The sequence below is a fragment of the Myxine glutinosa genome, chromosome 6 (assembly GCF_964187855.1).
Source record: "Myxine glutinosa chromosome 6, kmMyxGlut1.1, whole genome shotgun sequence".
Lineage (NCBI taxonomy): Eukaryota > Metazoa > Chordata > Myxini > Myxiniformes > Myxinidae > Myxine > Myxine glutinosa.
In genome coordinates this window covers 122,659,481-122,684,253 of record NC_136266.1, presented here as the reverse complement: position 1 = coordinate 122,684,253, position 24,773 = coordinate 122,659,481, and the positions used below count along the sequence as shown (strand labels likewise).

The 24,773-nt window shown below is 44.7% G+C and overlaps 1 protein-coding gene across 4 annotated transcripts in view; it reads right to left on the bottom strand.

The window, feature by feature from the left end:
• The window catches only part of LOC137430248 (E3 ubiquitin-protein ligase znrf3), a 42,367-nt gene extending 21,760 nt beyond the window's left edge, over positions 1–20,607 (bottom strand). For 2 of the 4 annotated variants that reach the window (XM_068120965.2, XM_078780446.1), the window contains exon 1: positions 1–136. This exon is cut by the window's left edge and continues 1 nt beyond it. Coding sequence is in view for 2 of the 4 variants with exons in the window: in XM_078780444.1 (XP_078636570.1) it covers positions 1–53 (53 nt within the window). In the remaining 2 variants the exon portion in view is untranslated. Of the gene's footprint in view, positions 154–20,587 lie in introns of those variants that run through there. The other 2 variants (XM_078780444.1, XM_078780445.1) reach the window with 2 other exon arrangements.
• Positions 20,608–24,773: the final 4,166 nt, after the last annotated feature.

Below are 24,773 nucleotides of genomic sequence, written 5' to 3'. Positions count from 1 at the left end.
TGACTCAGAATGTCCAAGCAACGATGTCCGACCTGTGGACTGTCGAGGCGCATGACGCCCACCCAGCCAGATTTGAGATCATCGTCCTCGCTGTCCGGACAAAGTGATAAAGGGTGCACCTGGACACACGCACAGCACCACAAATATTCCAGTTAGATGAGTGTCAAGGTGCTGCACAGGACAGCTCACATGATCATTGCCCATAACCAATGCATTCGAGTTGTGCGGGAGACTAACCCGAGCCCTAACCCTAACAACTCGGCTTTGAAGCGCAGCACTGCAGGCGACGAGGAGACGAGGGCCTGCTCCAGCATGCTATGCACTGCCAGCACAGCAGCCGCTCACGCCACGAGAGCACACACGTACATAAATCAGGCCTTACCTCACCTTCGCCATTAAACCAGAAAAGAGCCGGATTACAGTGCAATCTTCAATGATGCAGCACCCTCCAGCTATAGTAATGAGCTGCCTGATGTATTTGCCTAAGCAGCTCAAAAGCGATGCTGCACTTGATGGAGTATGTCGATGCAAACCAGCTATCTCTTGATGGGTTCGGAGAGATATCTGGTTTATGTGATAGCCCAAGGATGTTCACATTCCGCGACACAACGATAGCCCAAGCCTCATAAGAAGAGGTGGTTCATGTGGCAACTTGGGTCAACACCGTCGAAAAACAAAGAACTTTTGGTTACGATTACGACTCAAAGCAGTCTGTTAAATTGTTCGCAAGGCCAAAGGCTTTTCAAAACCATTTGAGAGGGTATCTTATCCATCAAAATGTAATCATATGGAAGTTGCAAGGCTTATGCCTTCGGAAATAATTAGTCATCCGAATCTAGTCTAAGCCTGGTGTTGGCTTAGCGGTGAGGGTGCCGGCTTAGCGGTGAGGATGCCGGCTTAGCGGTGAGGGTGCCGGCTTAGTGGTGAGGGTGCCGGATTAGCGGTGAGGGTTCCGGCTTAGCGGTTAGGGTGCCGGATTAGCGGTGAGGGTGCCGGATTAGCGGTTAGGGTGCCGGATTAGCGGTGAGGGTGCCGGCTTAGCGGTGAGGATGCCGGCTTAGCGGTGAGAGTGCCGGCTTAGTGGTGAGGGTGCCGGATTAGCGGTGAGGGTTCCGGCTTAGCGGTTAGGGTGCCGGATTAGCGGTGAGGGTGCCGGATTAGCGGTTAGGGTGCCGGATTAGCGGTGAGGGTGCCGGCTTAGCGGTGAGGCTGCCGGCTTAGCGGTGAGGGTGCCGGCTTAGCGGTGAGGGTGCCGGCTTAGCGGTGAGGGTGCCGGATTAGCTGTTAGTGTGCCGGCTTTGCGGTGAGGATGCCGGCTTAGCGGTGAGGATGCCGGCTTAGCGGTGAGGGTGCCGGCTTAGCGGTGAGGGTGCCGGCTTAGCGTTTAGGGTGCCAGCTTAGCGTTTAGGTGCCAGCTTAGCGGTTAGGGTGCCGGATTAGCGGTTAGGGTGCCGGATTAGCGGTTAGGGTGCCGGATTAGCGGTTAGGGTGCCGGATTAGCAGTTAGGGTGCCAGCTTCGCGGTTAAGGTGCCAGCTTAGCGGTTAGGGTGCCAGCTTAGCGGTTAGGGTGCCAGCTTAGCGGTTAGGGTGCCAGCTTAGCGGTTAGGGTGCCGGATTAGCGGTTAGGGTGCCAGCTTAGCGGTTAGGGTGCCAGCTTAGCGGTTAGGGTGCCTGATTAGCGGTTAGGGTGCCTGATTAGCGGTTAGGGTGCCTGATTAGCGGTTAGGGTGCCGGATTAGCGGTTAGGGTGCCGGCTTAGCGGTGAGGGTGCCGGCTTAGCGGTGAGGGTGCCGGATTAGCGGTTAGTGTGCCGGCTTTGCGGTGAGGATGCCGGCTTAGCGGTGAGGGTGCCGGCTTAGCGGTGAGGGTGCCGGCTTAGCGTTTAGGGTGCCAGCTTAGCGTTTAGGTGCCAGCTTAGCGGTTAGGGTGCCGGATTAGCGGTTAAGGTGCCGGATTAGCGGTTAGGGTGCCGGATTAGCAGTTAGGGTGCCAGCTTCGCGGTTAAGGTGCCAGCTTAGCGGTTAGGGTGCCAGCTTAGCGGTTAGGGTGCCAGCTTAGTGGTTAGGGTGCCGGATTAGCGGTTAGGGTGCCAGCTTAGCGGTTAGGGTGCCAGCTTAGCGGTTAGGGTGCCAGATTAGCGGTTAGGGTGCCGGATTAGCGGTTAGGGTGCCGGCTTAGTGGTTAGGGTGCTGGCTTGGGATAATAGGATCCTGGGTTCGAATCCCGGTCGATCGCTGATTTAACACCAGGGGGGTTGACTCATCCTGTCATCCTTCCGAGGTCGGCAAATTGAGTACCAGTTCACTGGTAATTCCCTGTGTGTCCCAAGAGGCGACCAACAGGGTTGGTGGCAGGAAGGGCCATAAAACATTGCTTCAAAAAGGGGACCACGTTGCCCAAAAAAGGCCAACCCCCGCTCCGCGGGGAAAAATGGCCTCTAAAGGTGGTTCTTCTTTATACAAATCTAGTCTATACTGGTGGTCTGGAGTCATGTAGTCGGGTCACATGAGCATATCAGAAATCAAAAAGCATATCAAACGAAACTGTGCAAGCTGAATAGCAAGGCACATGAGTTATATCAATGCACACTCATTCGTATGCCCAAAAAGTTTGATCCCTGTAAAAACGTAGGCTCATAGTCGAGGCTCATGGAAGAGCTAGCACACTGAACGGATCAGGACGTAAGGGACAAAAACAGGAAGCAAAACACGCACGCATGTGGTGGACAAGATGGACACAGAGGGGAACTCCAAGGAAGGACAACTGGAAAATTGGATCGAGGGTGGATTTGGGTGGGGTTAACGAAGGTAGAAAAAAATTATGCTTTTGGATTGGGAACGATCCGAGATCAATGGGGTCCTCTTACCCAGGTGTTCGTCGATTAGGATGGGTCATGTGACGCTCGACATTGCAAGACAACACGGCTGTACATATAGGAGGACTTGAATGTCATCCACCATTGCAACATTGGTAAACGCACATGGCTCGAGAAGCAATTTCCCAAGGTCCACAACGGCAGATACCCACTAAAGTCCACTAAAGAGCCATGTAAATATCACGCATGTAAATGTCGGGATAATGGAGAGGATTGATTGCAAATCTCTGGAGAAGATTGATACATATGCGACTATTCAAATTTCAGGTCAATCGGATGGAAAATCGACGATCTTATGATGCGACATTGACCTTTTGGCCTCAAATAATAGGCTTCTAGCTTTTTATTGATTAACCAATTCAGTGCCACCCTCCTCTCCCGCCAAACCCCCAATATGCAAGGTTTTGTTCAAATGTCAAGTCAATCGAATGAATATTGACGATATAATGTGATCATGACCCTTTGACCCAATTTAATTAGGTTACTCCATATTCTCATAAATATTTGTTGAAAATTTGATGACTAAAGCTCAAATGGTAAAAGGAGTTATGGCCTTGATATTGACACACACACACACACACACACACACACACACACACACACACACACACACACACACACACACACACACACACACACACACACACACACACACACACACACACACACACACACACAGTGAGAGGGAGACAGCACGTTTAGCCACCTCCCCCCTACCTAGGACGGAAAAGACCGAGGGCTGTGCCCAATACATCGACTTCGATAGGACCAAGAAGCAAGCCGTGGGCGGCAGCCTTGGTGAGGTCAAGGGTCGCGCAAGTTGCGCCCAGAGTTGCACCGATCGACATGAGTTTGGGCCGACGCCGAGCCCTGTGGCTTGTTGCATTTTGCTGACTCCATCCCACTGAGGAAGGATGAGATCGAGAAGGAAGAGACCAAGATCGAAGTACAGTGGAACCGCATGTGGAGATGATGACCGGGGGCAGCGGGGTGCCACGTCTGAGCAGGCAGGGGTGTACCCGGGTGGGATCTGGCATTTCCGGACATAAATCAAAAGATCACATAATAGGTCGTGCAGATCTACATCATCGCCACTTCGGAAACGGAGCACGGATAAGGAGACGGTTTGGTCCATGAGTCGTGGTTACTTGGTGAGGTGAAGATGGAACCTTTGGAACCAGGGAAGGCTTCATTCAGTGGTAGAGACACGCGAGAGGAGATAACATCCAGTGGCAGTGACGTGTACAATGTACATACACACATCCATGAATCGTGATTATACATACACACTCATGCACATGAATCGTAATTATACATACGTGATTATACACGTGTACACACACGTACACACACACACACACACACACACACACACACACACACACACACACACACACACACACACACACACACACACACACACACACACACACACACACACACACACACACACAGGTGAGGAGGGTGGACGCTGGAGAGGGAGGGTTTAGGAGGGAGTGGGGTGAGTGGAAGGGGGTGGAGTGGGGAAGGGGGTGGGGTGGGGAAGGGAGAAGGAGGGCAAAGATATACTACATATACATCTTTTTGGGAGGGGGGTGGGGGGGCAGGGGAGGGGGCTTTGACAGGCTCCTCCGTTTTGGGGGAGGGGGGAAGGGAAGGAGGAAAAATTTACCCGTGCAGAGCGCTTTAACCTCAGTGTTGTCCAGGTAAAAAAGGAAATTGTAATACCCTCTGCCACCATCACCAGGTGGCGTTACACGGTACAAATTTACATAGATAATTTATGCTCCTCTCCTGGTCCCCCACACCCCCGCATGAGGCTGCGGCCACATAGCCTATGTTACCCCCCAGCCAAAGTTGTATTTCTATTTGTACCCCGGGTAAAGTATAAAAGCGTTAATAGCTGAAGTACCCGGCGTTGCTCAAGCGAAAAAGAAACATTAACATATTTGAAATTAGAGCAAATGTAATGGAAAAGCAATTAAATCCAAATCAGAATCCATCACAAATGTCAAATCATCATTTTACCTTTTGTTGAATATATGCTGGTGAATGTACCATTCATCACGTTTCTGAGTTAAGTATGATGCCGATCAGGAAGAAGAAGAAGCTTTCCTACCAACTTCATACACTTCCGGAATTGTTTGATTTATTTGTGTTCAAATGTCTGGTGATTGCTTTGTATTTATTTATGGGAATATGTACTTGTATATAACTGTCATTAATCAAAAAGGCTTAGGCACTATAGAGCGATTTTTAAAAAAAATCCCCAAAAATCAAAAACAAAAATTCAACTATTTTTTTTTTTTTAATTGCCTAAAACACTCCCAGGCACTCACTGATGAACCTCTGAAAGTTTAACGAAGATCCGTTCAGCCATCCCTGAGAAAAATGGCGACACACAGACCAGCAGCTCTCTTATATAGTACCAGCAGAAGTACCCGGCGTTGCCCAGCGGAGGAGGGGAAGGAGAAGGAGAGGAGGGAGATGGGGGAAAAGGGGGGGAGGAGTGAGGGGGAAGGGGTGGGTGGGGAGGAAGGGGAGGGGAGGTGGGAGGAAGGGGAGGGGAGGTGGGAGGAAGGGGAGGGGAGGTGGGAGGAAGGGGAGGGGCATGCAAGATACATAGGGGGGGAGGGAAGGTGGGAGGGGGGGGAGGGAAGGTGGGAGGGGGGGAGGGGAGGTTGGGAGGGGGGGAGGGGAGGTTGGGAGGGGGAGGGGAGGAGGGAGGCAGGAGAGGAAGGGGGTTCATATACATGCTGGTGGGTGAATGTGGTGTTCATCACGTTTCTGAGTTAAATGTGATGCAGATCAGGAAGAAGAAGAAGCCATACAACCAAATTCGTACACTTCCAGAATTGTTTGATTTATTTGTGTTCAAATGTCTGGTGATTGTTTTGTCTTTATTTATGTGAATGTGCACTTGTATATAACTGTCATTAATTTTAAAAGGCTTAGGCACTATCGAGGGATTTTTTTTTTAACTCCAAAAAAACGATCTTTATTTTTTCAAATATTTATATTGTTGCGGTTGTGGGAATAAAGGATAACCCCCCTCGTAGGTAGACGCACCACAACATGTAGCCTCGCTGTAGTTCAGTTATTTCTTATTAAATGTAAGCGTAGTCCTTTCCTGTGCAAGTTTGCATTGAGCAGGGCAGTGAGCTTAGGTGTTGTTTTGCGCTGGAATGCCACGTGCTCGGCCTGAACAAGTCTGGCAAGGCCAAAGGGAGGAGCTGCAGGGGGAGTGGCAGGTAAGCCGCGAGCCGCCAATCAGAGCTCGAGGGGAGTGGCTCACCACGGCGACGAGAGGTGGGGCTTGGAACATTCGAGTAAGACTCTGGGGCGGGGCCATAAAACCCTGCCCCGAGCCCCCCGCGTCAGAACGCACGAAGACGCGAGTTGAGCTGGAGAACGAGTTGAGTTGAGTTCAGTCAATACGAGTCAGAACCCCCAATCGCGAGTCAGAGTCGGAGAGAGAACTGCAGCAGACAAGAACGCGTCAGAATCGCCCAGCTCCTGAACGAGTTGGAGTGCTTGTAACTGCTCGAACTGCTTGTAATAGTCTCGTTGTACACGAACATTCCCCGTGCCCTGTGCTCTGCGGCTGTATTAATCGCACTGTGTGGAGACGACCCATTCCGGGCCACAGACGCACAATCTCCTCCTGCCTGCGTTTCCTGCATACGTGCCGTGACCACCAGAGGGCCACGCCGAGCGAGGTGTCCGGAGTGGACGACGCCAGGACGCGTTTTGGGAACGCGAACTTTTCCTTCATTCTTTTTCCCCGCATGAGTGAGAGGGCCCTTTGTCTGGGATTAAGTTAAGATTGATTAAGCATCTGCTCTGTGCCCCCTTTCCTTTATCCTGATTATTGTACATTAACAAATAAACCTGTGTTCTTCCTCTTATTTGATCATTCCCGTCCTTTCACAATTGGCTTAGCATCGTACGAATAGAACCGCTCGAATCGGGTTCAATAAAAGGCAACGGCACGAGTCACGTGATACGCACACCGCTCGGGCGTATTCAATTAGCGTGTCTTGTGCGAGGCCCGGTCCCCGTTTTCGTGGCAGCATGGGTCAAAGGTATTTACGGCGTCGACCCGATACCCTTTTTCACGCTCACTGCGGAAGTGGCGATTCGGCCTCGTGGACACGAAGACCCGAGGGGAAAAAGGGGCTTAACCCCCCCTCTGTACATCGACGGGCTTCGGGAGATCCGCAACAATATATTTGTTTTTGCCTAAAACACTCCCAGGCACTCACTGATGAACCTCTGAAAGTTGACGAAGATCCATTCAGCCATCTCTGAGAAAAATGGCGACACACAGACAGACATCTCTCTTATATAGTGGACTAGCAGAAGTACCCGGCGTTGCCAGGTGGGGGAGGGGGGGTAGGGGGTGAAGGGGGGGAAGGTGGAGATGGGGAGGATGGGAATGGGGGGAAGGGGAGGAAGTGGGGGGGGGAAGGAGGGGAGGGAGGGGGAGGGTGGGGAGGAAGGGGGTTCATCACCTTTTCGTTAAATATATGCTGGTGAATGTGGCGTTCATCCCGTTTCTGCGTAAAGTGCGATGCCAAACAGTAAGAAAAAGAAGCCGTACTACCATCTTCGAACACTTCCGGAATAGTTTGATTTATTTGTATTCAAATGTCTGGTGATTGTTTTGTATTAATCTATGTGAATGTGTACTTGTATATAACTGTCATTGATTTAAAAAGCTTAGGCACTATCGAGCGATTTCTTTTTTTTAATTTAAAAAAAACGATCTTTATTTTTTCAAATATATATATATATATTTTTGCCTAAAACACTCCCAGGCACTCACTGATGAACCTCTGAAAGTTTGACGAAGATCCGTTCAGCCGACTCTGAGAACAATGTTGACACAGACAGACAGACAGACAGACATCTCTCTTATACAGTAGTGGATCGACAGACAGACAGACATCTCTCTTACAGACAGACATCTTTGAGACTAGCAGGAGTACTAGGCATTGCGGGGGTGGGAGTGGGGGGGGTGGTGGGTGGGAGGGGGAGGGAAGAGGCAGGGGAGGGAGGGGTGAGGTTGGGAGTGGAAGGGGGAGGGTGCGAGAGGTGAGGGGAGAAGGGAGAGGGGAGAGGGGGGAGGGGGGAGGGGGGAAGATATACTACATATATACATCTTTTGGGGGGGAGGAGGGGGTGGCTTTGACAGGCCCCTCCGTTTTGGGGGAGGGGATGAGAAGGAGAAAACATTTACCCGTGCAAAGAGTGCTTTAACCTCCGTGTTGCCCAGGTAAAAAAGGAAATTGTAATACCCTCTGCCATCATCACCAGGGGGCGCTACATGGTACCCATTACCATGGAGAATTTACGCCCCTCTTCCGGTCCCCCAGACCTCTGCTTGAGGCCGCAGCCACATAGCCTATGTTACCCCCCAGGCAATATTGTATTTGTATTTGTACCCCAAGTAAAGTATAAAAGTGTTTATAGCTGGAGTACCCGGCGTTGCTCAAGCAAAAAAGAAACATTAACATATTTTAAACGAGGGCAAATATAATGGAAAAGCAATTACATCCAAATCATTATCCATCACAAATGTCAAATCATAATTTTACCTTTTAGTTGAATATATGCTGGTGAATGTGCCGTTCATCACGTTTCTGAGTTAAGTATTATGATGGCCAGGAAGAAGAAGAAGCCATACTACGAACTTCGTACACTTCCGAAATTGTTTGATTTATTTGTGTTCAAATGTTTGTGAATTGTTTTGTATTTATTTATGTGAATGTGTACTTGTATACAACTTCAACTGTAATTAATCAAAAAGGCTTCGGCACGACAGAGCGATTTTTTTTAAATCCCCAAAAACGAACTTTAAATTATTTTATTTTTTTGCCTAAAACACTCGCTGACATTCACTGATGAACCTCTGAAAGTTTGACGAAGATCCGTTAAGCCATCTCTGAGAAAAATGGCGACACACACACATAGACAGACCAACAGCTCTTTTATATAGTACTAGCAGGAGTACCAGGGGGGTTGGAGGGAGAGGGGAGGTGGGAGGGGGAGGGCGAGGCTCTCTTATATAGTATTATATATATATACACTATACAGTATATATATATATATATATATATATATATATATATATATAAAACAGTTTGTGTGTGTGTAATGTTACCGATAGACTCCTAAACGGAGAGGCTCACGTGCTTGATATTTGGCATAGACATGGCCATTGAGCCTGGGAAGAACATGGCCTACCTCAAAATATTTGACGAGATCCATATTTTTTATTCATATTTACCTCAGCACATTTCAGCGAGGAACATTATACACGGAATCTCAGCTGGTGCCAGAGCAGCTCGCTGATTCGCTCAGAGCGATCACGTGATGTTCCATCCCCGCCGCCAGACCATTGAACTGAAAATATATAGAATGACCATTGCCATTCACACCACATAGGTGGAGATGCAGCTACCGGGCGCCATCTTGGTTGGCACTCGATGCTGGGGCGATGGTGATTTCCGTCACACGTTTGCACGTAATTCAGAGCGAAAAGCGATTGCGTTTTTTCACCTTTTATGCGATCGTGTTTTGTGTCGATTTGTGCGATATGAATTAAACGTCTTTGAAACAGCTGTGAAACGTCTTTCCACAACCCTTCCGTAACCGATTGGAGCAGTTTATTGCCGCACAAAATGGCATTTTAACAGTTGTCTGGCTTTAAAATCTGGGACACGTTCAAAACAAACGAGATCCGCGAAGCGAGTTGGTCGAGTCGTGCTAACTAAGATGGCGACACGGCGGCTTCACTTTTCACGGAGTATGAGCGTTCTATATATTTCAATTCCGTGCGCCAGACTCGCTCACGTACTTGATTTGTGGCATAGACATGGCCATTGGGCCTTCACGGTGTAATTTGTGCGAGGCTTTTGTCCGAGTGAGCTTGAGTCGAGAGGGCGAATGTACGGGTTGGGAATGTACGGGGGTCTCCCTTCTCCCGCCCGGCAACGCCGGTCCTGGAGGGCGTCACAGGATCGGTGAGTCTCCAAAATCCGCTTCGTGCTGTTGTTGCGAAGATGCAGGACGATGTCGCGATTGTTGTGCTGCTCTCCTACCATGAGAACTGCAACGTCATTGTTGACTGGCCCTCCCCTTCCTTCCCCTTCCCCCTCCCCCATCCCCCTCCCCCCTCCCCTCCCCTCCCCTTTCCCCTCCCCCTCCCCCCCCTACTCCTTCCCCCTCCCCCTCTCCTCCCTCCCCCTCCCCCTCTTCTCCCCTCCCCCTCCCCTCTCCCCCCTCCCCTCCCCCTCTCCCCCTCCCCCCCTCCGTCCTCCCCCCTCCGTCCTCCCCTTCCCCTCCCCCTACGCTGCCCATCCCCTTCCCCCCCTCCCCTTCCCTCCTCCCTCTCCCCTCCCCTTCCCCCATCCCCTTCCCCCTTCCCCTCCACCCTACCCCTCCCCTTTCCCCTCCCCCTCCCCCTCCCGGCAATGCCGGGTACTTCTGCTAGTATATATATATATATATATATAATTGTCATTTAATTATATATTAAATATATACACACACTGATTATATGTATTAATGTGTGATTATACAGATATTATACGTGATTACGTACATCTATCTATAATTCCACTAATCTCTGTGTGTATGTTTGTATGTTTGTATGTTTGTATGTTTGTATGTATGTATGTATGTATGTATGTTTGTCTGTGACCGCTGTTTCTCGACAACTACCGGTCCGATATACTTGAAACTTGCCAGGTATATTGCTGGGGACCCGAGGATGTGCCTTTTCAAGGTTTCATATTAATCGGAGAAGTAGTTACCGAGCTATGTCCAAAAAACGATTCAACCAATCAGAGAGCAGCGAGCTATCACGTGTGCCGAACGTGGCGAACAGACTCTGCCTCGGACGGCATATTTGAGAGCGTATTCATTTATTTCACGTTGGAAAACTATGTTGCCGTTAAACTATGTTTTAAAACTAATTAAAACTAATTTGCGATTCATCGTAACTGCGATTTGCGACCTTCCGGACAGTGAAGACTGCATTTCCGGCAGCCAATCACAGAACGCGTTGCGGTTGTGAGAGCGAGCCGAGCCGAGCGCTCGTGCGCCATTACGGTTCGTAATTCGATTTCTTCCGGAGAAAATAATAATTTCTCGATTTCTTATGCGCATTATTTCTCCCAATTCAGTCAGAGCGAAGGGCGGAAGCGAAGAGCGTTGTTTTTTTTGTTTACGGGCGTACGGGCGGGGTAGAGCGTACGGGTAGCGTTTTTTTTTTTTTTTGGCAAGGAACGGGCACCCACGTACGGGCATGCCCTAGTATAATAAATGACATAAAGTACATGCAAAAAAACAGACACACACACACACACACACACACACACACACACACACACACACACACACACAAATGAAGGTGGCTACCTTGGAGACCTCGTAGGTCTCTGCCCCATCTTCTGAAACCTACCCATGTGTGGAGAGTGCAGCCAACAACAGCAACTTACATGCACATACACTTACACATATACAGTATACACGCATACGCGTACGCATGTGCACACATACACATATATGCCCTCACACACGGAGGTGGATACCTTGAGACCGGGTAGGTCTTCGTTCCATCTCCTGAAACCTACCCATGTGTAAAGATAGCAGCCAACAACAGCAAGTTTCACACATACATACAAACACAATTGCAAAACCACGTCTGCTCGCGCAGTGGGAAGATCGGCTAAGGACAGGTGCAGGACCACAACCGCAAACTATTGCACAAAACCTTCTGACTCTTACATGGTTTACAAGTAATGCGTCATCCGTTTACTACCTAATAACATCTAACAAAATGGAGATTTATTGCATGACAAATAAAATCATCAGACATGCAGCAAAATCCTACAACCATCTTAAACACCATTGTTAGTTGCAAACATACTGATCAAGCATGACTTCACAACTTGTACCATTTCGTTTGACCTCAGATAAAATGTCAGTAAAGATGTCGGCACGGCTGACATGGCTTCCTTAGCTTTCAAAGCACTTCACTTGGCTCGAGTAGAATAATGACCTGACCAACATAAACCAGTTGTTCACATTGTCCTGTCCCCAGTCATGCTGGGTGTGAATCGATACATTTGAAGCTGTTCCAATGTTCAGGGGCTTGTTGACTTCTGCAATTTCACATTGTATCCTTTTCTTAGCAGAGTAACACCAGTTACCAGGACGATTCCTCAACTTGCCAAACCAATTAACAAACAGGTCTCACTTGGACCGTAGTTCTTCATGTAAAGAGAATAAGCCCGAATCATGTTGATGCTCGTAAGCCTTTGCAATACAGGGACGATCATGCACAACACATATCCTGCTGTAGCAGGAAGCCTGGTGTTGGGTTAGTGGTTCGGGTGCCGGCTTGGGATCCTAGGATCCTCGGTTCGAATCCCGGTCGATCGCTGAATTAACGCCAGGGGGGTTGTCTCGGCCTGTCATCCTTCCGAGGTCGGCAAATTGAGTACCAGCTCACTGGTAATTCCCTGTGTGTCGCAAGAGGCGACTAACAGGGTTGGCGGTAAGAAGAGCATCCGGCCATAAAACATTCCTTCAAAAAGGGGACCACGGTGCCCGAAAAAGGCCAACCCCAGCTCTGTGGGGGAAAATGGCCTCTATAGGTGGTCACTGCTGTAGCAGGAAACACGTATGGGACCTTTTCACTATCTGACATCATGCATGTTAACGCAAACTGAAGATTCACGACCAAACCCAAACCAACAAGTCTTGGCTTATCAAAACACGACCCACATCACCACATCCAGAGGACAACTCTTTAATGTCAGGAGTCATCTTGCCCTGAACGTACTGTTGTGCAAGAGTGCAAGAAGTCCCCTCTCTAAAGAATGTCTCCAAAAGTGCAGAAAAGCAGTCGTAAGATCCCCGTATCTTCAGCACTCACACATCCCTTTTAAGACAGAATTTATGAAAGTACTATAAACAATAAATGTGTAAATGTCAAACGCCGCTGTAAACATTTATAGTATATGCGTCAAGATTAATCTATTTTCATACTGGCGGTGCTTTGAAGGGTTCTGTTAGACATGAAAGCGATGGCATCCAGAATGTAGAACAAATCCAGACCACAGCGTACCGGTGGCTCCCATAACCGAGCCAAGGGCAAAAGTGCTTGAAGAACAAAGTTACGACACATTGCAAACAGGTAGTGGAGAGCAAGGCCGGATGGCAGACCATCGGGACGCCAGATTTTGTGCAGGACAGTTATAAGGAAATGACAGCACAAGTGAGTTTCTTGAAAGAAAAAAAAAGCAAACCAGTAATGAGACGAGCACGGCACTCGGTAGAGTGGATACATCCGCCAGGCTGAACAGTTTATGTTTTGTATCTACTGATAGGCCGGATCTGGATTCGGACTTGAACCAAAATCTAATCGGCTTCTTCTTGTCCCCTAACCAACGATTCCACCAAGTTTAGTCATAACTCGTCCATAACTTTTTAAAATATCATGTTATATATCGCTTTTCGCCCGATCTCTCAATGGTGAAGAATCGCTGAAAAAATTCTAGTTACCGGATCCGAAACTGGATCTTCACCAAAATCCATTCATTTCGTCCTTGTCACATACGCTACTTTTCTGCCAAATTTCGTCTGAATCTGTCCACAACTTTTTGACATATGTTGATCACAAACAAACAAACAAACAGACAGAGGTGAAAACATAACCTCCATCCACCTTCGGCGGCGGAGGCAACAAGGATGCAAGACTGAAAACATTAACTGACCAGTCATGGATTTTTTAGCCGCGTCACAAGACGCTGGTCATAGAGTGCCCTCTGCTGTTGTTGTTGTTCTTCTTGTTCTTGTTATTCTTGTTCTTGCAGAGAAGACAAAACCTCAAAGCTCCACCCATTCTGGGAACCATAGCTCCACCCATTGTGGGAGAGGCTTCATATAAACAAATATCCACCATTTTATTAACTCGCATAGCTTTGAGGCCTGTTTTGTAGGCCCGTGGTGTCTTCCTCTCTCACACAGTTTTATTTCAAATCAAATTCGATATATCATTTCATTTTTCACAGTCGCTAACATAGTTTTAGACTCGGTTGAAAAAAAACGGGAAGAAAATCCGATGAAAGTTGCCCTTTATAGAACGAAATGAATTCTCAAAGGCCTGTAACTTCAAGTCCATTGAGATATATTTTTTTTAAATCGTGGCATGGTCAGTCATACACCGCCCGAAATAAGAGACGGGAAAATGCTGAGATATATATATTTTGTTTAAATCGCGGCATGGTCAGTCATACACCGCCCGAAATAACAGACGGGAAAATGCCGAGATATATTAAAAATTCGTCCATTTGATGACAATCGTCACGATGAAATATTTAATTTATACGTCGTCACAATAATGTGGAGAGAGGAGCATAGCTTCGTTCACGTATCGCCACACACGGGAAATTGCCGAGATATATATTTTTTAAATCGCGGCATGGTCAGTCATACACCGCCTGAAATAACAGACGGTAAAATGCCGAGATATATTAAAAATTCGTCGCCACACACGGGAAATTGCCGAGATATATTTTCACTTTGCACAAAAATAACATCAAGTAATCGAATCAATAGGAATGTCCTGTGCCTATAACATCGACGTTATAGGCACAGCTGCATCTAGGCATTGTGTAACATCGACGCGGCTTTTGTTTTAATTAAAACTTTTTGTACTTGTTTATCTTAAATTTTCCCTTATGTGGTGGATGTACTGCAACAACTATTAAACCTTACCCTTACAACGTACTCTTAAACCTTACAACTATTAAACCTTACCCTTACAACTATTAAACGTTACCCTTACAACGTACTCTTAAACCTTACAACTATTAAACCTTACCCTTACAACTTACCCTTAAACCTAACAACTATTAAACTTTACCCTTACAACTTTCCCTTAAACCTTACAACTATTAAACCTTACCCTTACAACTTACCCTTAAACCTTACAACTATTAAACCTTACCCTTACAACTATTAAACCTTACCCTTACAACTTACCCTTAAACCTTACAATGATTAAACCTTACCCGTACAACTTTCCCCATAAACCTTACAACTATTAAACCTTACCCTTACAACTTACCCCTTAAACCTTACAACTATTAAACCTTACAACTTACCCTCAAACCACACAACTATTAAACCTTACCCTTACAACTTACCCTTAAACCTTACAACTATTAAACCTTACCCTTACAACTTACAACTATTAAACCTTACCCTTACAACTTACCCTTAAACCTTACAACTATTAAACCTTACCCTTACAACTTTCCCCATAAATCTTACAACTATTAAACCTTACCCTTACAACTTACCCCTTAAACCTTACAACTATTGAACCTTACCCTTACAACTTACCCCTTAAACCTTACAACTATTAAACCTTACCCTTACAACTTTCCCCATAAACCTTACAACTATTGAACCTTACCCTTACAACTTACCCCTTAAACCTTACAACTATTAAACCTTACCCTTACAACTTTCCCCATAAACCTTGCAACTATTGAACCTTACCCTTACAACTTACCCCTTAAACCTTACAACTATTAAACCTTACCCTTACAACTTACCCCTTAAACCTTACAACTATTGAACCTTACCCTTACAACTTACAACTTACCCGTTAAACCTTACAACTATTAAACCTTACCCTTACAACTTTCCCCATAAACCTTACAACTATTAAACCTTACACGTACAACTTTCCCCATAAACCTTACAACTATTAAACCTTACCCTTACAACTTACCCCTTAAACCTTACAACTATTAAACCTTACAACTTACCCTCAAACCACACAACTATTAAACCTTACCCTTACAACTTACAACTATTAAACCTTACCCTTACAACTTACAACTATTAAACCTTACCCTTACAACTTACCCTTAAACCTTACAACTATGAAACTTTACCCTTACAACTTTCCCTTAAACCTTACAACTATTAAACCTTACCCTTACAACTTACCCTTAAACCTTACAACTATTAAACCTTACCCTTACAACTTTCCCCATAAACCTTACAACTATTAAACCTTACCCTTACAACTTACCCCTTAAACCTTACAACTATTGAACCTTACCCTTACAACTTACCCTCAAACCTTACAACTATTAAACCTTACCCTTACAACTTTCCCCATAAACCTTACAACTATTAAACCTTACCCTTACAACTTACCCCTTAAACCTTACAACTATTAAACCTTACCCTTACAACTTACCCTTAAACCTTACAACTATTAAACCTTACCCTTACAACTTACCCTTAAACCTTACAACTATTAAACCTTACCCTTACAACTTACCCTCAAACCTTACAACTATTAAACCTTACCCTTACAACTTTCCCCATAAACCTTACAACTATTAAACCTTACCCTTACAACTTACCCTTAAACCTTACAACTATTAAACCTTACCCTTACAACTTTCCCCATAAACCTTACAACTATTAAACTTTACCCTTACAACTTACCCCTTAAACCTTACAACTATTAAACCTTACCCTTACAACTTACCCTTAAACCTTACAACTATTAAACCTCCCCCCTCCTCCCCAAACAAAAAAAATGTAATATTCCATCTACCACCATCTTATAATCAGAGTTCCAAAAGGTTTCTCGTTCTTGATACTGTCTGCTGCTGATATAGCTGCAAACCAAAAACTGTTTTGCTCTAGATTCGCTTGCTATGTATTCCCCGTCATGTGATGGATGTTTTGCACGAAGCAAACCTATCAGAGGTCACCGACTATTTACCAATAGTAGTTGTCTTCCATAATAACGTGGTCATAGCATTCAGAGTTAAAATTCTCGCTGTTTTCGGGATCCTGCCACAAATGTCCATTAGCATCGGACTATGCAGTCACATTTTTTCATCTGTCTCCTATTTACAAGCAACACAGGAACACAGGAACTATAATGACACTGGAAAACTAAACAAGCGGTAGGAATGCTAAGATTACACACTTGATTCACAAAATTGTGGATTTCAAAAGACCAAGGAAACTTCCCTCACCCCCAATCGCAGCCCCCCACAGATAGAAGCCGCACTACTACAATGACCCCAAGAGACATGAGACTCAAATTAACACGCAGCTGATCAGCAGATACAGAACCGGGGATGGGCACCCCGGCATTATCAGATGGGCTTCAATCCAGCTGCTGGCTCGCATCTCTGTTAACCAGAGGGTAAGCAATGCTTTGGGCTAACATCCGTGAACACGATAACTTTGTCCTTTCATCCCGTTCCAGGAACTTCACTCCCAACTCTCAGCATCTGAACGGCGCAATTATAACCCACTCAGTCACCCGTAAGCGTTGTGGCATTCAGAGCTGGCGAGCCTCGGCCTGGATCCCAACCACAGGGACAGCTAGCAACATCCGCATGACTCGCAGAATAGGAGGTGAGGGGCCAGGGAGGTTAAAAGCAATGAAAAAGATAAATGCATCTCCCTCAACTTCTACTTCAAACATGTCAATTATAAACATGCAACATGATGTCATTGCAGACCCAAACATGAAGCCCGAGTTTCAACAGCCAATAGATTGCCGACGCCATACTTGTAGTGAGACGACATCAATTATTTGTCAAACTAGTGACAAATCTTCAATCTGCTTTATCTTGTGAGCTGTCTCGAATAAACGAAAAAAATTTTTATCATCATTATTAGTCCCCTACCGGTGTACACCGCAGGGGACTATAGGTTTGCACTCCGTCCCTCCGTCTGTCAGTCTGTCGATCCGTCACGCAAAGAACAGTTTTCCGGACTTTTTTTCTAAACTCTTAATGATAATGATTTCAAACTTGGTAAATGGTTTCCTCATGATAAGTTACAGATCAAGTTCGAACTTCACGACGTTTCGATCATTTTTGACAAAGTTATGGCACTTTGAACTTTGGGAATTTCCCCAACAGTTTTCCGGACTATAATTTGGAGTGCGGTAAGTCATAATACTGTCTTCTATGACAGTGCTACCCAATGCCGGTAAGGGACATGTATTGCAGCGCAATACTCAGAATGCTTGTTATTAGTCCCCTACCGGTGTACACCGGAGGGGAATATAGGTTTGCACGCCGTCCCTCCGTCCGTCAGTCCGTCAGTCCGTCATGCAAAGAACCGTTTTCCGGACGTTTTTTCTAAACGCTTAATGCTAATGATTTCAAACTTGGCACATGGTTTCCTTATGATAGGTTGCAGGTCAAGTTCGAACTTCACGACGTTTCGATCATTTCTGACAAAGTTATGGCACTTTGAACTTTGGGAATTTCCCCAACAGTTTTCCGGACGACAGACTGCCGGTAGGGGACATGTATTGCAGCGCAATACTCAGAATGATTGTTGTTGCACGATTTCTCTCAGAGACTTCTGTTATTACCTCTGAACATTCTTTGACATCTTCATTTCCAGTTCAGCCAGATACTGGGACATCAAAATGTCATAAAATGAATGATGTTCTAAATTTTTAGACGATGGATTCCGATTGTGATTTCCGGTTCTTCGGGAAACAATTCAATATCTCCTAAAGGTCGGACCTCATCAAAACCATTATTTTGGATGAGTCTGATGTCAGGTTTTCCAGCTTCCACGATCCTATCCAATCGCAAGGTGAAGTCCCAAAGGATCTTCAACTTGTCTTTTGGTATGACCGGATCAGGCTTATCTTTTTATATACAGAGTCAAGGCTTGTGGAAGTGTTGGAACACTGAACAGATTGGGACACAACAGAACAAAAATGAACAATAGAGAGAAGGGGAAAACACCAAGAGCAGGATTGAAGGACAAAATAGAGGGAGATTTGGACAAATAATGGGTGCGGGGAGGAATGGAGGTGGTGGAGGACAAATGTGGGTGGATAAGATGGATTAACGGGAGTAGAAAAAAAATCATGGTTCGGATGAGCTGAAATGGTGGTGAACAGCTGTCTTGAAGACTTGGAGGGAAGAATGGGATTGAAGATATAAATGTGGAAATTGGTTCCACAAGTGGGGGAAAAAAAGAGGAACGAGTGAGTGTAGATGAGCAGTGATTCTGGATTTTGGGGGTTTCACCGGAAGGGGGTTGATGGTGGACCGCATGCATCCTGCAGAAACCTGAGGGGGACAAATCACGGAAAGAGCAGTGGAAAGTCATAAAAAGTTGGAAGAGAGCGACCACCGACCTGTCTGCAATGGTGTGGAAAGTGATATGCTCATAGACTCAGCTTCATGGCAGGAGATTCCAATAATCTTGAAGGCCTTGTTTTCCATGGCATCAAGCTGACTGCCTGACTTACTTTGTACAAACCTAGTTGCTACCAATGGCACTGTCTGTACAAAGGGACCCAAAGGTCTGTACCAAGGGATCCAAAGGTCTGTACCAAGGGACCCAAAGGCACTGTCTGTACCAAGGGACACAAAGAGCATTTGATAATAATGTGTCTCCTTGTCCAAACCCAGTGCCAGCTTTGCACACTCGATGGCGATATGCATCACAGTCTCAGATAATTTGTTGCAACACCTGCATATTGTCATGGGCTTCACCAATGCTTAGGATTCTAAATCCTAGCAAGTTTGTGTGGAATCCTGGTCTTGTGCAGCTATAATGAGGATCTAAGTGAAAGACTTTAAGTGGTCAGTTGTTAGCCACTTTGAAGAATCTACAACAGTAGGATGAAGAACTTGTTTTGCTTATGAAGGCTAGAGTCAATATGCATGGGCAGACGTGTAAAACCATTGATGGAAACAATAGAAAGTTGATCTAGGTATGCTAACAGCAGTGGGAAGAAAGGAGAAATTGACGTTTCGGGCATTTAACCCTTCGTCGGAGCAAAAAAGAGTGAAGTTTAACCGCTTTTGCTCTTTTGAAGGGTTAACGTCTGAAATGTCAGCTTCTCCTTGCTTCCCATGAAGGTTATCATTCCTCGATCAATGTTCTATAGATAACCTACATTCTTCAACAATGGCAAGATTGTTTCTGCCTTCTATTTTGTGTTGCACCACTGTTAATAATATCATTTTGTACTTTTGAGCTGCGGGTGTGTGACTGACACACACACACACACACACACACACACACACACACACACACACACACACACACACACACACACACACACACACACACACACACACACACACACACACACACACACACACGACAATTTTACAATTCTATTTATTAATTGGACAGTGTCTACTATTCTTACAATCCATACTATAAGAGAGCCGTTTGTCTGTGTGTGTGTGTCTGTGGGTCGCCATTTATCTCAGATGGCTGAACGGATCTTCGTCAAACTTTCAGAGGTTCATCAGTGAGTGTCAGGGAGTGTTTTATGCAAAATAAAACTTGATTATAAAAACCGTGTTATTCATTAATTTATTTGAATGTTTTGAAAAAAAGAAAAGAAAAAACTTGCATTTTTGGGGATTTTTTTTCTTTTAATCGCTCTGTCATGGGTGTAGGGAAATATGTTAGTGTGTGGCTATGTATGACTCCATTCCTTATTGGGTGTAGGGAAGTGTTTTAGCCCCCACAAAAGATAGTGTACAATGGCTGGTATAATATAATTTAAAGGGTTGCTGTAAAACATGTTAATTTCACAACATCCGATATTCAACTTTATTTAAATTGTAAACCTCAAAACATAGTTCCCTCACCTAAGGAACCTTAACCTGGATGCAATTGACTGGTTCCCGACCACACGGATCATCAGTTGGGCACCGTTCTTCCTCGATGTTTCGATCTTTTCAGGCCACGACCTCTCAAAATGGCGGATCCACAACCTCGGTCACGGATCCACATCCAATGAATACCTCAATCAATAGATCCACAACCTGGGTTGTGTTCCCGGCAGTCAGTCAACCCATCAATGCAAAACAAACAAACAAACAAAAAACACATATAAAATGAGCAGTGTGCATATTTCTTGCAACAAAATTAAATAGAAAAGCAACTCTCATCGACAATGATTTTGGGGGATGAGGCAGGGGGACCAAGCAATCAGTTTGCTTACAGAAACAGAGTTACAAGTTGTAAAATGGACCAAGCAATCTCATATGCTTCAGTGTTGCTGCAGCATATGAGAAAAGTGCAAGGGAAGTAATTGACATTATTCAGAACGATGAGATTGGAGAGGCTTATAACAGACAGTAAGGTGGGATTTGAGGGTTTTGAAGAAGGGTTATAAATCTTAGTAGGTGGGGGTAGAGAGGTGTGCATCAGGCAGGCGGTTATGAGTGGGCTGGGAGGCACCACACGTTCTTAGCCCAAATTGCACAAACACTTTGGAAAGACAAACAGACTGCAGCAGCTTAAGTAAACAGAACGTAGGGACGTTTCCTTTGATCAGATAAAGTTCTGCAGAGACAAGAATGGTGGAAAAAAAAAATCCTGTCATGTCTGCCCCATCACACAAAGATCTGACCTTTATCGGTTCATCGGGTTTGTCTGACTGCCTTTCATCTGATAGTGTTGCTGCAGCACCATTGTCACAACCTGCTGCACCGAAGCAAAGGCTAGTTTGGAATTTGAACTGGAGACATCATTTCCAAAGTGACACCTCTCCACCATCACAATTATAGCCATGTCCAAAATGGCCGACTGGAAGATGGTCTCGACATCAAAATTCCCACTCGTCTATCAATGGGTTTCAGCAGAACACCAAGGTCCAGCAATGGAAGCTTTTGTAATCCTCGATTCTCTCCCTTTTTGGGTGTATAAACAGGCCCAAAGCAGTGCTGCGAGTATGGTTCGCCACTTCAAAGGCCTGCCACAATGCCAGCAAATCAGAGAGAGCTTAAACAATCATACCCTCCCTTCTGCATGCTGGGGTTACGTTACAGACGCTGGAACACTTATCTGGCTCCACTCACTACGCCTTACCCAGGAGGCACACGCGCAACTCCCTGAGCCACACACAAGGCTGTTCATGCAAAATTAGGTGCACCTCCAAATCAAAAAAAGCACACATTCAATATCACCACACACATCACACATTCCACTGGTCTAAACGTTTGTGCAAAGGAACCTTCAGCAATAATCAAGGGTTAACCGAAGAGCGTGACTGCAAAAAAGGGCCACATAAGCACAAAGTATGCAGAGCGTCCTCAAAGAATCTCGACACTGCAATTGGGTTGTAACTTAGTTGTAAAATGGACCTAGCAAGGGATAATCCCCAATTTCCTCTCTCATTCTTCAACAAATCACTTCGGCCCACCAATGTCAAGTCTCATGAATCAACTGTGAAACTCGTGGCTTTTCGCATTCATGAAAGTCTCAAAGGTATGCAACAGATTCTGGGATTTATCTTGATCCGATTACGAAAAGTTATCATCGCCTGCCAAAAGGAAGGAAACTTTTCACCATTTTACAACAGGAAATGACCTCATAATCAAGTGTTAACACAATCTATGAGACTATCTGTGCGTATGTGCTAACGGAAAATATTTTCAAATCGATAGAAGCAACAAAGGAGAGATACAGGCGAGGGACGTCCCAAAGGAAAGAGCAACCCATTCATATGGAGTCCAATTGGCAAAAATAAGTCTATGCTCCAAATTTCCAGACTCATTGGACGAGTCAGCTGAGTTCAATGGCTGGACCAAAATTAGGAGACCAGTACGATTAGCGCACGGTTTGTTCCCGGTACATTGAAGTGGCAGCGTAGGGGGAATATGAGCTGATGATTCACTTCACAACAAAGCTTTACGTGGACAATGCCAAACACACAAAGGGAAACGGAAGCATAACATCGTTCAGAAAGAAAGCAGAACCAAGCATCAATGAAGCACCCATGAAAGCACAAGTTCTGTTCTGCCAGCTTGTGGCCGAGCATAACCCTGACCCTGTAACTGCCATGGATCATCAAACAAAACCTCGGCCCATCCTCTTTATGGACAGCAAGATCGCACAGCAGTTCGGGTGTGAAAGGACAAAAAGAGCATCCATTGTCCATGAAGTTACTCACACCAGTGTTAGGTGCAGAAACGGACGACACCATTATGACTGAGGCATCCAACCATCAGAAAATAAGAAGTTACTCAAATTGGTGAGAGTACTTGGAGACAATTGCCCTGTCCAATAAAGTTTGAGCATTCCCGTTTGTGTGTAATATTGGGATCACAATGACAGTTATGTTTAACAATCAGAAGATTGAAGGTTCGACTCCTGCCAGGCTCGATGTTTTATTACCATCATATTATTATACGATTTATCGTTTACATCATCGACAACGCCTCATCGGCAATGTTGTCAGTGCATTATTTGCTAATACGTGTATTATAATTCACATAATACAGTATAATTGTATACTGGTATAAACCATCGAGTAACGGATCGTTATGTAACGGTGTGTGGTTTCCATTTATTATCCAGCCTTGGTGGTGTCAGGGTTAGAGCGTCCGCTATGAGTCTGGGGGGTCGGTGCTTCAAACCCTGGCCAAGTCATACCAAAGACTTACAAAATGGTTCATGCTGCTTCCTTACTTGAGGCTCAGCATTTAAAAAGGATGGAGCACAGCCAAACAAACACAAGTTGATAATAATAGCATAGGCTTTGATTTTGATAGGCCTAATGGCCTTTTCCTGTGCAATAGTTCCTTGTAAGGGAATTTAAATTTATATCATCACACACACACACACACACACATATATATATAAAAATAAATAAATATATATATATATATATATAAATAAATAAATATATAAATAAATAAATAAATAAATAAATAAATAAATGTATATATATATATATATTTAATTGTACATCGCTCCTTTCCTATGCCATCTCCAGGCATTGCAAATCGTCATTGCCGGGCACCGGCGGGGGCTCGGCAGTGACGCACGCTGAAAGGGAGTACTCAATTTTCACTCTGGTTGTTTGTTTTCTTTCTTGTTTGTTTTCTTGCTTTCTTGTTTGTCCGGGCGATATCTCAGCCATCCTTTGAGCTAGCAAACTGAAATTTCGGCACAATAGTGAGCAAGTCCTTTGTCAAAAAAATAATTTTTTGTTTTCTGATTCATCAATTAATTGAGGAGTTATTTAATTATTAGCGATTAATTAAGTACTTATTTAATTAATCAAATTTCCTTTCTCTTCTGACCATTAACTCAGGCACCTCTTGAGTTAGGAAGCTGATATTTGGACATGCCAATGACCAGGTGATTTGGCTGCAAAGGCTATTTTTGATTTATTAATTAATCAAATAATTATTTAAATATTCGATTAATGACGAATTTTTTTTTTGTTTTAGTTACTGATTCTGATGAAATGGTGGTGGTTTATGTGTTCTATGACCGAATTGATTAATAATTAAAATTTTTAATGATTATTATTTATTTATTTTCATTATTAATCATTTATTTATTTTCTTTCTCAATTGGCCAATATCTTAGGCACCTTTTGAGCTGGGAAGCTAATATTTGGACATGAGTGACCAAGTGATGTGGCTATCAAGGATATTTTTGATTTATTGATTAATCAATTAATCGATTAATTATTTAATTATTCGATTAATTACTAAAAAAAAAATATTTTTTTTCAATTACAGATTCTGATGAAATGGTGGTGGTTCATATGTTCTGTGACCGAATGGATTATAATTAATTTAATTTTGTAATGATTATTATTTATTTATTTTCATTATTAATCATTTACTTATTTTCTTTCTCATTTGGCCAATATCTCAGGCACCTTTTGAGCTGGGAAGCTAATATTTGGATATGACAGTGACCAAGTGATGTGGCTATCAAGGATATTTTTAATTTATTGATTAATCATTTAATCGATTATTTATTGATTAATCGATTAATTATTTATTGATTAATCAATTAATTATTTAATTT